Consider the following 15,865-nt stretch of genomic DNA (forward strand, 5'->3'; position numbering starts at 1 on the left):
GTGCAGCCCCTTTTGCCCTCTCTGGCTGCTAGTAAATGCCTAATAGCCATTGCCGTACATGTTTTTATAATTGCTCTTATATGGATCTATACTAACGTTTCAAAGTAGTAATACGTTCGCTAAACTACATGAGACAGTCCTGATATCACTCCTGGGACAATGATCTTAGTCAAAGAGATGTTCCAGACCACAAAGGAGAGTGCAATTTTATGGGATAGTTTTTTATGTCATTGCGGGTTGCAGGATGTTTGGAAAAACATATTTATTAAGGAATCCAGAGGTATTAGGCATATTTTGCAAAGGAAGAGCTACAAGCAAAAGACCAGGGTAAACTTGCACAGTGTTAATCCCTAACCACATGTACACGTCCAGGGATCTGGAGATTGCACTCCAAGGCCTACGCATAGGTGAAATTACTGCTCTCAGAATTATTCTTTGTGACCTTAGCTAAGACATCTTCGTGCCTAAGACATGATCTCTATATGAACTAAGCGAGATGATGACTTAGTGGCTATTTCCGTGGTGGCACTATTTACTGACCTATATCTGAATAAAGTGCATAAAAGATCTTCTCTGTTTCTCTTCGATCTGTAAAAACATATGAGTCAATTTGTCAAGGAAGAGAATCTCTGATCCATTGAATGACCCTTCACAATGGACCACGCCCAAAACTCCGATGAGCCACATTTGATAACAACAACCAACATCAGAAATGAAGCAGGACACTCTCAGAACGCCCGATTTCCCCGGCGTCCAGGCCATGGAGCTTCGGGATTGCCTACGGTTCTGCGAGTGAATTACTATGAGTTGAAGCTGGATCCTGACCTCCGCCTGTACCGGTACAACGTCGAAATCTGTCCACCCGCCGATGGCAAGGCAAGTACGCCTCGGTCGTGTTCCATACCCAAGCATGTCATGCTTTCCCTGTTGCGAACACACTTTTGCCAGGAACAATCCAACATTGCGACTGATGGCCGCCAAAGCCTTATATCGAGGCGTCGTCTTGCCCTTCCCGATCAGCCCCTGCTTGTCCATTCCAATGCAGAGGATACCTACCACCTCCGGGTCCGATACACTGGCACCCTCGCATCAGAGGATCTTTTGGCTCAATTAACCTCGGACCACAGAAAGGACAAGGAGGTTGGTCCCGGAGTGCCCACCAAAGAAGAATTCATTCAAGCCCTGAACATCCTCATCGGCCACTATCCCCGGTATGCGTCTTCCCAATTCGTCTCAGTGGGATCCAACAAGCATTTCGACGTGGACAGTCCCATCAGCCTGGGAGCAAGCCTGAACGCCTTGACGGGTTTATTTGTGTCGGTTCAAATCCCAGATAATCGGTTATTGGTGAACATCCAACCCAAGTATGCTGCATGCTACGAGGCGCAGCCGCTTGACCGGCTAATGATGACATATCTCCGTGACAAGGGCCCAGATATGGGCAAGCTAGCAGCGTACCTCCGAGGCCTGCGCGTCCAGCTTCTCCACTTGAGGCCGAACATGAGGGGCGAGAGATCTCTGCCACGGGTCAAGACGATTGTGGGGCTGGCGATGCCCGGGGACGGGAAGAACATGACCTATCCTCCTATCGTGCGCCGTCCCGGTGGCGGAGCTCAAGATGTTCAGTTCTTTCGAGAGGCTAGCTCAACTTCACAATCGTGGACGGGAAGTCCGACGAAAAGGAAACGGTCGGCATCGGAAGGGTATACGACTGTGTCAAACTACTTTCGGGAAGGTAAGTAAAGCTGTGGCATGCCGAAGCTCACGGAACTCAGCTGATTGCTTGTGAGGTTACGATAGCTCACCGAATCGTCCTGCGTGATCCGTATCTTCCCGTGGTCAACACTGGGAGCCAGACCAATCCATCATATCTCCCTGCGGAAGTGTGTTGGGTCTTGCCCGACCAGTTATCACGAACTCCACTCAGTCCGTTGCATACTCGTCAGCTACTTCGAACGATCGAGGGTAATAACGGCAGGGATGGGACCTGGGGCCAAAACAATAGCAGGAACAGTCGGCATTGGCAACAGGGTCTGACAAGGAGGATCGAACGGCTTTTGGGGCCGCCTGATGGTGTGGCATGCTTGGTAGGTGTTGATTAAAGCATCTCCTAGTATGTTACGGCTGCCATCGTACTGACAATTATCATCGCATGTTCGATCTATCAGCGTTCCTTTGGATGCTCTGTGAATCACACAATGATTACTGTACCTGCGCGCGTACTCCCCGCGCCAAAGGTGAATTATGGTCAGGGAAAGGAGGTCCTGACTGAGGCGGCCACATGGAATCTGCAAGGGATACAATTCTTGACACCAGCACGTGTCAAATGTTGGACCGCGATATCGATCGTGAGCCGTAGGCCAACTAAAAAGTACGATCGGCGGCTGATGGAACGCGCACTGGCTGGTTTTCGTAACAAATTAATCGCTCTCGGCATTGAAGGGTGCCCGCCACACGAACCCGGCGTCGAAGTGCATATGTCACCTTCGGAGACATACCAGACAGGCCAGTGTGGCCCGCTGCAACAAATTCACGGATTTCTCCATGCGTGGGGAGCTCAAGCCCGACAATATGGCAAGCAGTCCATTTTTGTTCTAGTCATTCTTCCAGAGCCGGACGAGACCCTTTACAATCTGATCAAGTACCTGTGTGACGTCCAGTATGGTATTCCTAACATTTGCGTTGTAGGCGAGAAGCTCGTCCGTGCAAACGATCAGTTTCTCGCCAACCTGGCCCTTAAAGTAAACCTCAAACTCGGGGGCTGCAACCATATGCTCAAGAGCGTTGGCACAAAGCTCGAGCGCACGATGGTGATCGGCGTGGATGTGACACATCCGACGAAAGAGTCCAGCTCCTCCATTCGGCCTTCAGCGCCAAGCGTGGCGGCCATGGTAGCATCTGTGGATGATGGAGCCCTGGCCCACTGGCCAGCCGCTGTCGCCATGCAGGAGCCAAGACAAGAGATTGTGACAGGTATAGACCGGTTGTTGAGCTCGCGACTACGTCTGTGGCAGGAACACAACAGTGGCACCCTGCCAGAGAACATCCTGATCTACCGCGACGGCGTCTCGAAGTCGCAATACAAGGCCGTGCTAGATATCGAATATCCCCTCCTCCGTAAGGCATGCGACGAAATCTACGGCCCAAGGAAAGAGGCCCAAGGTGGTGGACCCGATCCAAAACCGCGCATATCGATTGTGATTGTGGGAAAGCGCCATCATACGAGGTTCTACCCCGATGAGGCAGGTCCCCCGGGACGCCTGAATCCTCACAATGGCACTGTTATCGATCGTGGAGTGGCGGATGAGGGTCTATGGGACTTCTACCTCCAATCGCATACAGCGGTGCGTGGCACCGCCCGGCCTGGCCACTATGTTGTCATTTATGATGAAATATTTCGACGCTATCGGGGTGGGGATGACCCATTGTCTTTGGTAGCGGATGATCTACAGACGCTAACGCACGGTCTGTGCTACGGATATGGTCGAGCAACCAGGGTACCGAGCGTGGTCCCGCCAGTGCTCTATGCAGATCTGGTTTGTTCCCGAGTGCGATGCTATCTCAGCTACCTTCGTGAACGGGGACAAGAGGCACCCGATCAGATTCACCTCCATCCTGCTATTCGAGATACCATGTTCTATATTTGAGGCTTGAGCTTAGGACCTTGGCAGTTCTGCAGACCATTATAGTCAGGAAATTTGAATTTCCCCAGTGCATGGAGATGGTTGCCTTTCTTCTATAATTTGTACATCAGAGTGATAGAGGAGCTCAATTTGGTTGCTGCAAGACTAGTCGGCCCTGTATGTGCGACCTACTTTCATCCACAAAGAGGCATGCCTTAGAATGATGTTGATGCAGCCACAACGGGGGGAAGAATCTACCAACCTCCGCAAGATTCCTACATGCTCACCGAGGCAGCATGCTTTGCTCCCGCTTATATCTGCGGAATATCATAATTTTGCTCAAATATGCTCCATCTAAGTGTAAAGTGTCACCTTAGAACACTTAAAACAGATCACTGACACTTGTCTCTAAAAGGAAGGAACAAACTATTAGGGAGCATCCCCGAAATCCACAGAGCCTCGGGGAGAGCATCTGCAGGGGTCTCTGTAAAAACATCCGCATGAGAAACTGCGAGGGAACCAGCGGAGAGAACAGTAAGGGAGTCGACAGCAGATTAGGAGAATCTGGCAAAGCGAGAATGCAAATGATACGAATAGAACTCTACCATGACTCGTACTGATTCACTTACTGATCCACTTTGGATAGTCTTGCTAGTTCCCTTTGTGTTTTTCTCACTAATTCCCTCGCAGTGAGAGACCGCAATAATTCCCTTGGAAGAATTAGATGGTAACAGCATTGTTGGCTATTCAATTTGCTGCTTTCTGTTACTTTCTGCAGTTAGCAACTGTTCTAGTCACATATTCATGTTGATCTATCTGTAGGGCGGAAATGTGGGTTCGCAGTAGGCGCAGTTCGGAGATGCAATGAATTGACAACACTGGACATCTGCACAAGTCAAAATCAGGACTGACCTGGAAAGAACCCCTATTGGGTGTAAATATTGGGCTCGAGCTACTCAACTTGACCCATACGGAAACGCCCTGCAAATCCCGAAACTCAATAAGACAAGACGTGGCCGCGAAGTACCGACTAGACGTTTCTCTTTCCCTGGCAAAGCTCTGCTAAAGTGCTAAGATATCTGGCATGCAACCATGAGCTCTGCATTGGATTTTATTAAAAGACCACGACTTATAGTTGATTGGCGGCTCGAAATTTCAGACTTGGCAGATTACCTAGGGCTTTTTTTATCATATGACCGGATAAAACACCCAACCACTCATCATACGGCATGATTTGGAGGAAATCCGACGTGTTGCCAAACTCCTGAGGTATTGGTTACCCTGCTGGGCTTGTTGCACAGTAGTCTCCGGGCTTTGCTTCAGCATCCCTGTGGCGCGAAAGAGGGCGCACCGGAAAGTCCCTTCGACAGCCGCGTGCTGGCAGAGTTTGGGGCAAAGGCCAATCAGCGTCTCGAGAACAGGGATACTGAATGTACTTTTGTTAGAGTGCCGGCGGTACTCGGTGCATGGGGCTTAGATATGCAGTATAATCCGTATGGTCCAACTATTGCTCGGCTCTAAAGCATTTTGCCTTCGAAGAAACCGGCTAATTCTTCCAAATGGCATTGGCACCCCGTGCATCTTATCAGAAGGATTGAGACAAGTATCCTCTAAACTAGTGCCAGGCGCTCTGCTAGGCAATCAGTGAAGGCGTTAGAGAGAGGTTGGGGTCTGTGAGCAGTTCAGGATCTGTAAATATGACTTATGCACAGCTTGTGTCAATTGTTATTCGCCAAGGTAATCTTTCCCCGTCGATACGTCTGCATTTGATTGGCAACAAGCCAAATCCCAACGCAGTGCGGTAATACTGGCTTCATCAGTCGCTTTGACAATGCAGACAGGCTTCGATCAATTGAGCAACTTCCTGCGTATTTCCCCACGGGGCGTTCATGTCATGTTTGAGTATATGTATCTTTGCCACCTTTGGAGAAGTACTTGACTTGAATCGAAGGGAATAGGTTTCGTTTCGAGGTGCATCCAACAAGCTTACTCCCTGTCATTGCTAATCCTAGTGGTCGAGCCTTTTATATTCAGTAGCATTAGATAAAAGTAGATCATTATATTTTTATTTAGATTGGACCATTGATAAAGCATTAAATAGGGTTATGCTTAGGTTTGAAGATGTTGACCTATAGTATAATTGCGCCGGTTTACCCTAGGCCCTTGCGATGGAATATGAGATCAACTGTGTGCTATAATATTAACCAATAATGGCGCATGTGCTTTTTGATATTTTCATGGATTGCCCTGAAGGTGAGGTTGTATAGCCGGCAAATCCATTGCGCTGGCTGTAGATTTGAATCTACGGTGAGAAGGGTGTGTCTCTTATTAATAATTTGTACAACAGTAGTCCGCTAAGATACTTGCAATACCGTGTTATCTATTATTTCTGGTCTTTTTGCCTCAAGAATCAATCCCTCGAAAATGAAATGTTGCCATAAGACATGGGTGATATGGCAAGCAACCAACAAGATAGAAATACCTTCTCTTAGAAGGGCAATAGTGAACGTTCTATTCCAGATGCCATGGCCGATTGTAATGTATTCAGTTTAATTACACTGGAAATGACCGTATTTAGCCTGATCTTACCCCCTCTATGGCTTGAATCGGTCAGGACGAACTGTCTTCACGAAGGTCACATATTTTCGATCGGTTATAACTGCAATCGAATCAGCAGGGTTCACAGCTTGCAACTCTTGGGAATGTATTGATTGACTGACTGGTTGCCATCTATGATTCGGGTGTTCTTCCAGATGTCCGGAATAGGTCTCCGCAGCCAAGGGCAGGATGTCTTCCATAAATTGCGGCCTCAGTTCTGGGATAAAGTTCTGGCTGGGAAGGATTGAGGGAAATGTCGCCTCTGGCACAGTTTGCAGAGGCCAGTCAGAAAAGCAGGTCTGTTGGTAGGGCCCGTAACCCAGAAGCGGTGCTTGACTGGCTCCTGTAAACAAGAGACCGGTGCTTCCAATGGTGGATATGTCGGCGAGAAAAGCATCTGGCGGCACAGTGTTGTACAGGGTATCGACGGGGAAGCCCATTGGGAGAGCTGGCATCTCGTGAGGGTTGACCGATGATGGGGGGATGCAATGCATGGTGTTTCGTCCGAGATTGATATTGGGCTCTGGAGGCCCATCGCTAGGAAAAAGAAGTTGAGGGCTGTGTTGAGGTGGCTCGGTTCGTCTTTGATGAAGACAGTCCCGCTGGTGTTTGAGCAGAACAGATCTGCGAGTGAACCTATGTTCGCAAGACAACGGTCAGTAACAGTCCCCTAGGCAGGATAGGATGGAGCATATAACACACCTTTTGTAACACTGCCCAATCGAGCAAAGATATGGCTTCTCTCGTGTATGAACACGTAGATGACGGGCGTAAGTAGATTTCTAAAGTGCAAATGGCTCTTAGATCCTCGGCGCCAATACTAATGAGGCTGATTCCCAAAAGACACAGTATCCATCACCATAGGGCGTCTTACATCAGCAAATGCTCTGTTACATCCCTCTTCCACACATAGAAAAGGCTTCTCTCCAGTATGCGTCCGAAGGTGGATCGTGAGTGCTGTACGTTGGTTGAATCTTCTTTTGCAACCGGGGATTGTGCACTGGAATGGCCTCTCGTTTGTATGGATCAAATGGTGGCGAGACAGGTCAGCGCGACGACTGAATGACTATCATAAGGAGATTAATATAGGCCAAGGTTGTTTCAGCCTCAAAACTCGCCTTATTGCACTCGGAATACGTGCACTTGAAATCTCGGTCCGCTGTCGAACTCATTGTTGGTCAGAAGAAGGTACTAAGATGACTATGTCAGAGTCCACCTCAACACGGATCTTAGGACTGCATATTGATGGGATATTGAGGTTGGAGGGGGATACATTGGCGTTAAACAAAACCAATATGTGCCATACAAAGGGGTCAGTCACGCAGTAGAAATGGAATCGGAATGAGATTTGACCCTGGTGGCACAAGCTGCCTTACAGATCATGGCTATTAGTCTTTCTGCAACCAGTAAAGACTGATATCAAGACCCTCCCTAGCAATACATGTTTTAATGCGGGTCTACAATAGTTAGAGCGGCCACTCTCTGAGTAACTCTTATGCCTGATTGTGGGGAACGTGTACATGATGATATACATGCCAGGGAAGTAGTAAAATGGTTTACATCATGTATCTCACTTATTAAGGATATATGTGTGGCGAAATGATGAGACTACTTGTAACCCTAACTTTCCATAGTGGTGAAAGAAAGAAGGGCCTCGATGATGACTGACATAATGTATATTCTTTGGGGAATATTGACTAGAGATCAGTTCATGGTCGATATCGACAGATTCGGAGTTCTTTTGAGAATAAATAGCAATTCCACTGAGTTGAGAACGGAAAGGCCTTGACATATTTGGCCTGTGTGCTGTTAAAAAGCTGGGGCTTTGCCAACCCTCGGAGGCCCCTTTCCATTTCGCGAACCGATCCGGTGATTTGTGCTTCTAAATTAGCCTAATTCTTTCCAAGATGCGAGCAATCCTTGGGATATTTGATATCCGAGCAGTAATTGACTTGGTCTTGCGGCACGAAAGTGGCCGAAGTCTAGGACAGACACAAGAGGCAGGCACTTTCATACAGGCCTTGACTGATCATTCATTGCCTTGAAGGGGCAAATGATAATCTTAGTCCTTATGTATGATTCAGGCCGTGTGCATTCCCTTTTCTGTCATTATGGGGAGATTAACTGTCATTACTTTGCACTAATGCACCCGTTGCTTCCAGAATGATACATCAATGACGTATGTGGCCAAAGACAGGCATGACAGGACGGCTATCCAATAGGGTAGACCTCATTTTGGCTGGGCAATTGTGTCTAAGACAGAGTATATGCCTGGGCTATGGTCATTTTCTAGTGTGACCATGAACTCATAAAGCAATAGCTCTATTGCGTTTTTCCTTGCGCAAAAGGTCTTTTTATTTTTCCACCCTACACTGGGCCGCTATGGTCATGTCAAAGCATGCGTTAAATCTGCTGTTAATAAAGATACCTTATGCTATTTATTAGTTGCTCAGGCCATTATATGCAATGTTCCCGCAGCTATTCTCGCACGCGCCTGGGTTGCCTGCTAAGGACCCTTATGACAGACAAAGAGTTAGTGGCTATTTCTTCCTTTCTTTTTTACTTTTATCTGTTTTTACCCCTCTTTTAATGTGATAACCACTCTGATAAATCTCCTGCTTTCAATAAGCGCAACGGTTTTTCTCTTGCGTTCTTCCCTTCCCCCTTTTACTCCATCTCAGACAGTGGTTCTCGCAAGAATTGGAAGAGTAGCTTCTCATTGATATCAAGTTTATGCCTCAATAGCAATTTTTTCCGTTCATTACTTAGCTGACAACCCCGGTTTGGTTATATTATCAGGATTTAATCATAATTATGACGGTTATGATTTTGGAGCTTTCCGCCAGTCATCAGACACCAACTTCCTGACTGCTTATCTTCTAGTTCATTGGTATTATTTATTACCTTTCACCCTTACCTACCTCTCTTATGTATCTAATCTGCCTCCAGAAATGTTTTCTAGTCAAATGCTACCCTATTATTACATGTAACCTTCGGACTTCGTGTCTATGAAATCAGTCGAGCCTGACATAGGCAGGTTGAAGCCACTCAGTACGAAAATGTGCTGTCCTGTGCATGTTTCTGGTAGCAGATGGTACTCCGTAAGGACACCAGTTTCTGATTCGGTGACTGGGCTGCTGCTAGTCTCGATTATTATATTATCATACCTGTGGGCCCTATTGGCTGTGGCGGCAGGTCCCTGCCTGTGGCTGGGTACAGTGCTAGGATGTTATACTGAATTCGTAGCAGTAGGGCTAGATATGGATTTGCAAATTCGGTCAGCCAGTCTAAGCGCATCCAGTCATTGACTTCCATCTGGGAGATAGAACAATGTTAGCCAGCGCAATACTTAATTATGGGGTGTTAGGGCTGGGATCCTTGGTGAGACTTTATGCAGCCGGATACTGGCGAGACTCTGCGGCTGTTTCACTGCCAGCCTTTCCTTGGTCTAACTATGCTTGGTGATATTTACGGTGTTCTGGCTAGTAGAACTCCCAAGAAGGCAGGTGGATTGCTGCTTTATCAATGCCGAGTACGGAGTACTTCATGCGCTTAAGGGAGTAGAAGCCTTCATATCTTGAACCCTCTCGTAGTCGATCATGCTTAGTGATCGCTTGACTCAATTCTCCACATCGAAATCAAAAGATGAGCCTGAAGTCTTCCTGCTACATAGAGCATGGCACGGCATCTTAACCCCAAAGGCCAAGGCCATTGCTTCGCCGTAAGCATCTTGCATTAGTACAAGCATAACATATTGTTAGGCCGGAATGACGCAGCACAAAAGATCCATACCTGACTACTATAAAGAGTCGTCATTATTAGATTAAGAACCTTTCCCTGGCAGTCATCCGTTCGCCTTTCAGTACATACAAATTTACCGTCTAAGCTTCAAGCTTTGCACAAGTCAAGCCAATTCAATCTGCCGGTCAAGTACAAGGCCTGTCGTTCAAAATGCAAGGCTACGCACACAAAGGCCCCATTGACTGCACCAAGCCCATTAACAGTGAAACCATCCGAGGAAAGCCCGCCATAGTCACTGGAGGTATTATTCCGTCCTCGAATCTTTCCGATCTGAAGTGAATGTTAACAAGAAACAAATAGGTGCAAAACTAAGTGGGCGACGCGTGGGATAATGCACTCGCTGCGGAGAACAGCCTTCTATTACGGCAGTCGGATCAATGTCATCTCACCATGGTAAGTAGGATATGGGTCATCTGCCCCCCTCTGGAATATCTTCTTTCCCACCGCTAATCACTGTCAAACGCAGGTATGTCAAGACAAACATCCTGTCTGATGAGGCCTTTGCGCATGTCAAGAGTGCCGGGTGCAATTGGCGCTGGCTGAAGATGCCGGACAATGCCTGCTGTGCATCCTCAGCGACCAGACCATCAACGGCCCTTCGCTCTTTGTCTCCGGACGCAAATGGGCGCCCAAAGGATACATGGACCTGGATCTCGACGATTATCCGGGGAACCCGCTCATTCAGGGAATCCAAGAGGACCAGTTGAAGCCAGAACACTTTTCCCTGGGATTGTTTGCGTGAGACAGGGTGCATTTATATTGCCACTAAAGTGAGGTGGAAGAGGAGCCCAAATCCAGTTGCTTATCATTACAACTCTAGATGGAGAGGTAGCAATCGTGATCATTCTATATCTCCCTTCCGGTGAAGGGAACAGAGATTGCTCGATTACGAGTATCCCAAAAAGCCATGACAGCATGCAGGCCATCATCATTAAATAAATCACTCCTATGGCAGACACAGGAAGGGGTCAAGCCATGCATGAGGGAAGAATGGCGGCTGGACACGGACTCGGTGGGATCGAGGAGCATTTCACAGAGCTGACGCCAGTGATATTGGATGTTGATCTTGAATTGTCCCTCTTCGTCCACTGCACCGTCATGCTAAGGCCGCTCTATTTGCCTTGATAGCATGATGGACTTTGCGCCGAGTGGGCAGGTGGTTGCTGCTTGAGGAGCCACCCATAAATTTTCTGTAGGCCCTTGCTTCAAGGAAATCTCGGAGTAGGAGGAAGTTTCGGTGGTGCTTCGCATATTTGAAGTCCTTCTCGATGACTACCAATCCTAATCCTACCCCATAAATAATGCAACCGGCTGACATGGAGTTGCAGGAGGTGGGGAGTGAGCAAGGCACGAGGATGTAGGCGTGCAGCTAGGCTCTCCACTAATGCAGGATACTTTGGACAAGGATGAAGTCCAGACTGGCGATATTTGTTGTAGGCAATTGACCACTCCACAAGTGGGAAGCTCGTCCAATCTCCACTCCAGTTGACGGGGTTAAATACATTGCCATCGGCGGAAATGGTGCTCGCGCAGGAATCCCGTCTGTACATCATGATCTGCAACGCGGCATTATGACCCAGCCGCGGCAGTTTGGCACCAACCATCCGTGCCATGCGCTGCTCATCCAGAAGTGTCTGCCTCTGCTGGACGCAAAAGGAGCAACCTGAGACTGACGTTTGTATCATCGTCCCCAAGTCTTTGGGATTAGATTGCACGCCAGTGGCGAGATCAAGTTCTCATAGGAAGTCCGTCCAGAACTTCAGCGTCTTTGGTGGCTGAGTCCTCTACGGATAGAGCAAGCCTGCCAACATACTGTATGCGCGCGAGCTGGCCCGCCGGTAGCAGGCAATTACCAGCGTCTCCATCCACCCTGGTATGGTCAGCACCGGCCTCGTTGCGAATCCAAGCTGGGGAACCGCGCCTTGATCTATGCGACCAATGTGGGAAAGGTGGTGAAGCCGTCGGATAGTGCTTATGACCAGCTGTGGGCGGTGATGACTGAGAGGACGAACTTAAGGAATGGCAAATACTGTGAACCTATGGGGATCCTATCGTCGAAAGTTGAAAGGCGGCTCGCGATGAGAACTTGGCTGAGCGAGTGGACAGACAAGGCACTGGCAGATTGTATGGCCTAGATTGACCTGCCTTCTCACATCCTCAGTGGTATCAGCAGAGTGCAATGGGAACCATATAATGCAGTTGCTTTGTAATGATTGAACTTGTTAGATCCTAAGAAAGGCACTGGCATAGTATTATCAATGCAGCGCATGTCCGTATGCGGATTATCATTATGTGATGGAGGTAGTCCACAGCGGGGTTGCGTTACCATGACAATGTTGATATCGCCCCTTGCTTTTTCTACAACCTTCATCAACAGAACCTCAAAGTATCCCATCTTCATATACTCCCCATGAACCATGTCAATATCTGCAATTCCATACCGGGAATTTCTTCATGAGAAAGAAGCCGAGTTCTTTGCCTTGATTGATCAAGGCACCATTTCCCCGTGGCTGTTCCCGCATGACTTCCTCGTGCTGGTCATCCCTATTTTGGTCCTGCTGATTCCCGTCAAAGGCCAGTCATGGGTCATCAAGGCCAGATACTCAGCATTCGGACTCGTATGCTCCCTTGCCATCAAGAGCCTGCTGCACACACGTTGTCTGACTGGCGGAGGCACCGTAATTGGCTTCTACTATGTCTTTATTATCATCTGGAGTGCCATCTTCCTTCTCCTCAAGGATGTCCAGAAAGATTGCTTCCGGATTGAGAGGTCTTCATCAAATGGGACCCTCTATTGGCAAGGCTATCCAGACTCGATATGCCACCGACTGAGCTGGCTACTGGATATGTTCAGCAGTCTGCGCGGTGCAGGCTGGAACTGGAGGATCCCTGGTCTACCTCCTCTCCCAAAGATCAGTCAGACATCCACAGACGGCAGGAAGCTACCTCAGTACGGGACATCCTCGAATCTCGTTCGGATCTCGTTTCTGAGGACAGCCCGCTACTACCTCCTTATGGATATCTTGAAAGTCCTCACCATGCTGGACCCTTACTTCTGGGGGCTCATTGATGCTGCTCCTCTCTACCCTCTTGATCAGATATATCGCTTCTCGCCGGCACTCCTCAGGCTCTTCCGCACAGTGGTATCAGTCCTCTGGATTCGCACGGTAATGGCGTATATAGCCTCCATGGTGCCTCTCATCATCAGTCTAGCTCTCACTGTCTGTCCGAGTCTTATCAAATGGACTCGTGTACCTCTCAACGCACCATGGCTATACCCTCCTTTGTTCGAGAGCTTTTACAATTTCGAACCAGTCTTCGACTATGGTCTTGAAGGGTGGTGGGGAAGACGTTGGCATCAGGCATACCGATATGCATTTTCAGAGACGGCGCGTCACTTCGTCTCCTGCAACTTCAAAAACAACGATACGGCCAGATTTCTGAGGCATTCTATCGCTTTTATGTTGAGTGGACTGGTTCATTTCTGTGCTATTCATACGCATTTTGTCCCCGCAGATTCTGTGCACCTCGGAGCCTTACTCTTCTTCATGCTTCAACCGTTGGGTATGCTCTTTCAGAGAAAGTTACGAGCAGTGTTATTCTCGGAACGAAGCATTTGCTGGAGATGGTTCAACCTCATCTCGACATATGCGTGGTTATACCTTGTTATCGCACCTTTTTGTGACGAACTGGCTGCCGCTGGGACATGGGCATATGATGAGCCTTGTCCGATCAGTATTATTCGAAGATTAGGCTTGATTGAGGGTGAGGGCTGGTTGGTAGGAACGAGAAGGTATGTTCGGGTTTGGACAGGGGAGAAGTGGTGGCAGACAGGGATTCAGATTCTTTGATTATATTTTGCTTAGTATTCTCAGTGACCCTGTTTGCTTCCACGATGCTATGTTAAGATCATAGAGCCTAAGTTAGTATGTTGGCCGGCTCCCTGTGAGTATAGATGTGTCACCGGGCCGAGATCCAGTCAAATGTTAAGCACGCCATGGCGGGGCATCCTCAAAGCATAAATCTTCTGCCAAAGCATCATCCGATCATCTTCATAAACAACCACCACCATGGGTTCATTATCTTCACAGTCCTTCACAGCTATTCCTCTTCTCGACTTCTCTCTATCCGCATCGCCAGACACAAAACCTCGGTTTCTCTCGGAGTTGCGCAATGCTGTGGTCAGTGTGGGGTTCTTCTATCTCGTCAACACCCCAATCGCTCCTCATGTCCAGCAGGCATTCATCGAAAAGTCACTGGCTCTATTTGATCTGCCGCTAGAAAAGAAACTCGAGATTGAAATGGTCAACAGCAAGCACTTTCTAGGATATTCCCGCCTTGGTGCGGAGACGACCGCATCCAAAACTGATTACCGGGAGCAGTTCGATGTATGTCTGGCCGTAGGCAACCAGGTATGGAGTAGACTAACGATGATATAGTTTGCAACAGAACTCCCAGCCCCAGGGCCAGATGAGCCCCTCTACAGGAACATCCGAGGACCAAACCAGTGGCCCGATGAAACCGCCATCCCGGGCTTCCGGCAGGCAATCGAAGCGTATCTGGCCGAAATCAGTCCCCTGGCAGAGGCGTTCAAGTCCCTCATTGCAGAAGCTCTGGATCTTCCATCAAACGCTCTGTACCCCTTCTTCGATCAGCCCCAGCAGCACAAACTCAAACTGATCAAGTATCCCCCACCAAGTAGCACTTCCCAGTTGCAAGGCGTAGGCGCGCACAAGGACTCGGAATTCCTCACCTTCTTGCTGCAGGCGACCCCACACACGGGGCTCGAAGTGCAGAACAAATCCGGGGATTGGATCCCTGCGCCACCGCTGGCCGGCTCCTTGGTGGTGAATATCGGACGGGCGCTGGAGGCTGTAACGGGGGGCGTGTGCACGGCCACCACGCATAGAGTGAATCTCCGGCCGGAGGATTTCGCCGACGCTGAGGGAAAAGCGCTGGGGCCGAGGTTCTCTTTTCCTGTTTTCCAGGGGATGAGTCTGGAGCTGTGTGCGGAGGATATCCACCTGGATATTCCGGCGCATATTAGGGAGCTTGTCAGGGATCAGCAGGTCCGCTCGGATGCGGAGGCGACGTTCAATCGAGCGTTTCGAGGAAAGACCGGAGAGGGAACGCTCATTCATCGTATCACTAGTCATCAGGATGTGGGACGACGGTGGTATCCGGAATTATTGGAGTGGGCGTTAAAGGAGAGACAGGGTTAATTCATTAGGACTTGGCACACAGTCAAGACCCGGACTCTTACAGTGAGAATACTGAAGCTGTATGCAATGAATATTCATCTACGGAGTAAGTCTGGGTGACGACGGAAAGGACACGGTTGTGCATGGCTTTTGGGCCAGAAAGTGTGGCCTTTCCACTCTGTGAATCGCCGCTTTTATGAGAGCTGGCCGCCCTTACTCAGTTCGTCCTAGCGCCCTTAACACCCCAGTCAATGGACTTCACAAGATGAGCCCAGCGCGTACATCATGAGTACAAGCAGCAGAGCAATCATGGACAAACAAAAAAAAAAAACATAAAAGGGCCTTCCTCTTCCTTATTGAGATGTTGCTATCCAACATGTTCAGAGTCTTCAATATCGTGTTGAAATGTTTTGATCAGTCTGCATACAGGCTTATTCAGTCCCAATGGCTCGAAGCAAAACAAAGAAGGCCGATATTGACTGGAACAGCTTCGTTCAGCAACCCGAGCCCAAGGTTGAGGATGATCTCGCAAATACTACTAAGGACCATATTTGCCTTGTGAAGCGAAATTTCCAGAAGTAATATTCTGCTGTATAAACTTGTCAACTACTCGTCTAACTTAGACTCCTAGGTTCACATCAA

General features: G+C 48.6%; 5 protein-coding genes across 5 annotated transcripts; 4 read left to right on the top strand and 1 right to left on the bottom strand.

Annotated features, from left to right (window-relative positions):
• Nucleotides 1-654: 654 nt before the first annotated feature.
• Nucleotides 655-3,647, top strand: CDV56_104340 (argonaute/piwi family protein; the record flags this gene model as incomplete). The annotated part of the gene is made up of 3 exons (XM_026757959.1): nucleotides 655-1,735; nucleotides 1,801-2,087; nucleotides 2,169-3,647. 3 exons carry the CDS (start codon nucleotides 655-657, stop codon nucleotides 3,645-3,647), a joined length of 2,847 nt encoding a protein of 948 aa, XP_026614209.1.
• Nucleotides 3,648-6,217: 2,570 nt separating this feature from the next.
• CDV56_104831 (uncharacterized protein) lies at nucleotides 6,218-6,715 on the bottom strand (the record flags this gene model as incomplete). Its single annotated transcript, XM_026758450.1, has 1 exon — nucleotides 6,218-6,715. One exon carries the CDS (start codon nucleotides 6,713-6,715, stop codon nucleotides 6,218-6,220), a length of 498 nt encoding a protein of 165 aa, XP_026614210.1.
• A 3,457-nt stretch (nucleotides 6,716-10,172) lies between these two features.
• CDV56_105142 (putative short chain dehydrogenase/reductase) lies at nucleotides 10,173-10,764 on the top strand (the record flags this gene model as incomplete). The annotated part of the gene is made up of 4 exons (XM_026758761.1): nucleotides 10,173-10,273; nucleotides 10,323-10,415; nucleotides 10,489-10,545; nucleotides 10,599-10,764. 4 exons carry the CDS (start codon nucleotides 10,173-10,175, stop codon nucleotides 10,762-10,764), a joined length of 417 nt encoding a protein of 138 aa, XP_026614211.1.
• A 1,675-nt stretch (nucleotides 10,765-12,439) lies between these two features.
• Nucleotides 12,440-13,873, top strand: CDV56_105330 (wax synthase family protein; the record flags this gene model as incomplete). The annotated part of the gene is made up of 1 exon (XM_026758949.1): nucleotides 12,440-13,873. The coding sequence occupies one exon, from the start codon at nucleotides 12,440-12,442 to the stop codon at nucleotides 13,871-13,873; it is 1,434 nt and encodes a 477-aa protein (XP_026614212.1).
• Nucleotides 13,874-14,092: 219 nt separating this feature from the next.
• On the top strand, nucleotides 14,093-15,244 carry CDV56_105463 (isopenicillin N synthase family dioxygenase; the record flags this gene model as incomplete). Its single annotated transcript, XM_026759082.1, has 2 exons — nucleotides 14,093-14,410; nucleotides 14,462-15,244. The coding sequence occupies 2 exons, from the start codon at nucleotides 14,093-14,095 to the stop codon at nucleotides 15,242-15,244; spliced, it is 1,101 nt and encodes a 366-aa protein (XP_026614213.1).
• Between the last annotated feature and the right edge of the window lie 621 nt (nucleotides 15,245-15,865).

Source organism: Aspergillus thermomutatus, assembly GCF_002237265.1.
Source record: "Aspergillus thermomutatus strain HMR AF 39 chromosome Unknown NODE_101, whole genome shotgun sequence".
NCBI classification, from domain to species: Eukaryota; Fungi; Ascomycota; class Eurotiomycetes; order Eurotiales; family Aspergillaceae; genus Aspergillus; species Aspergillus thermomutatus.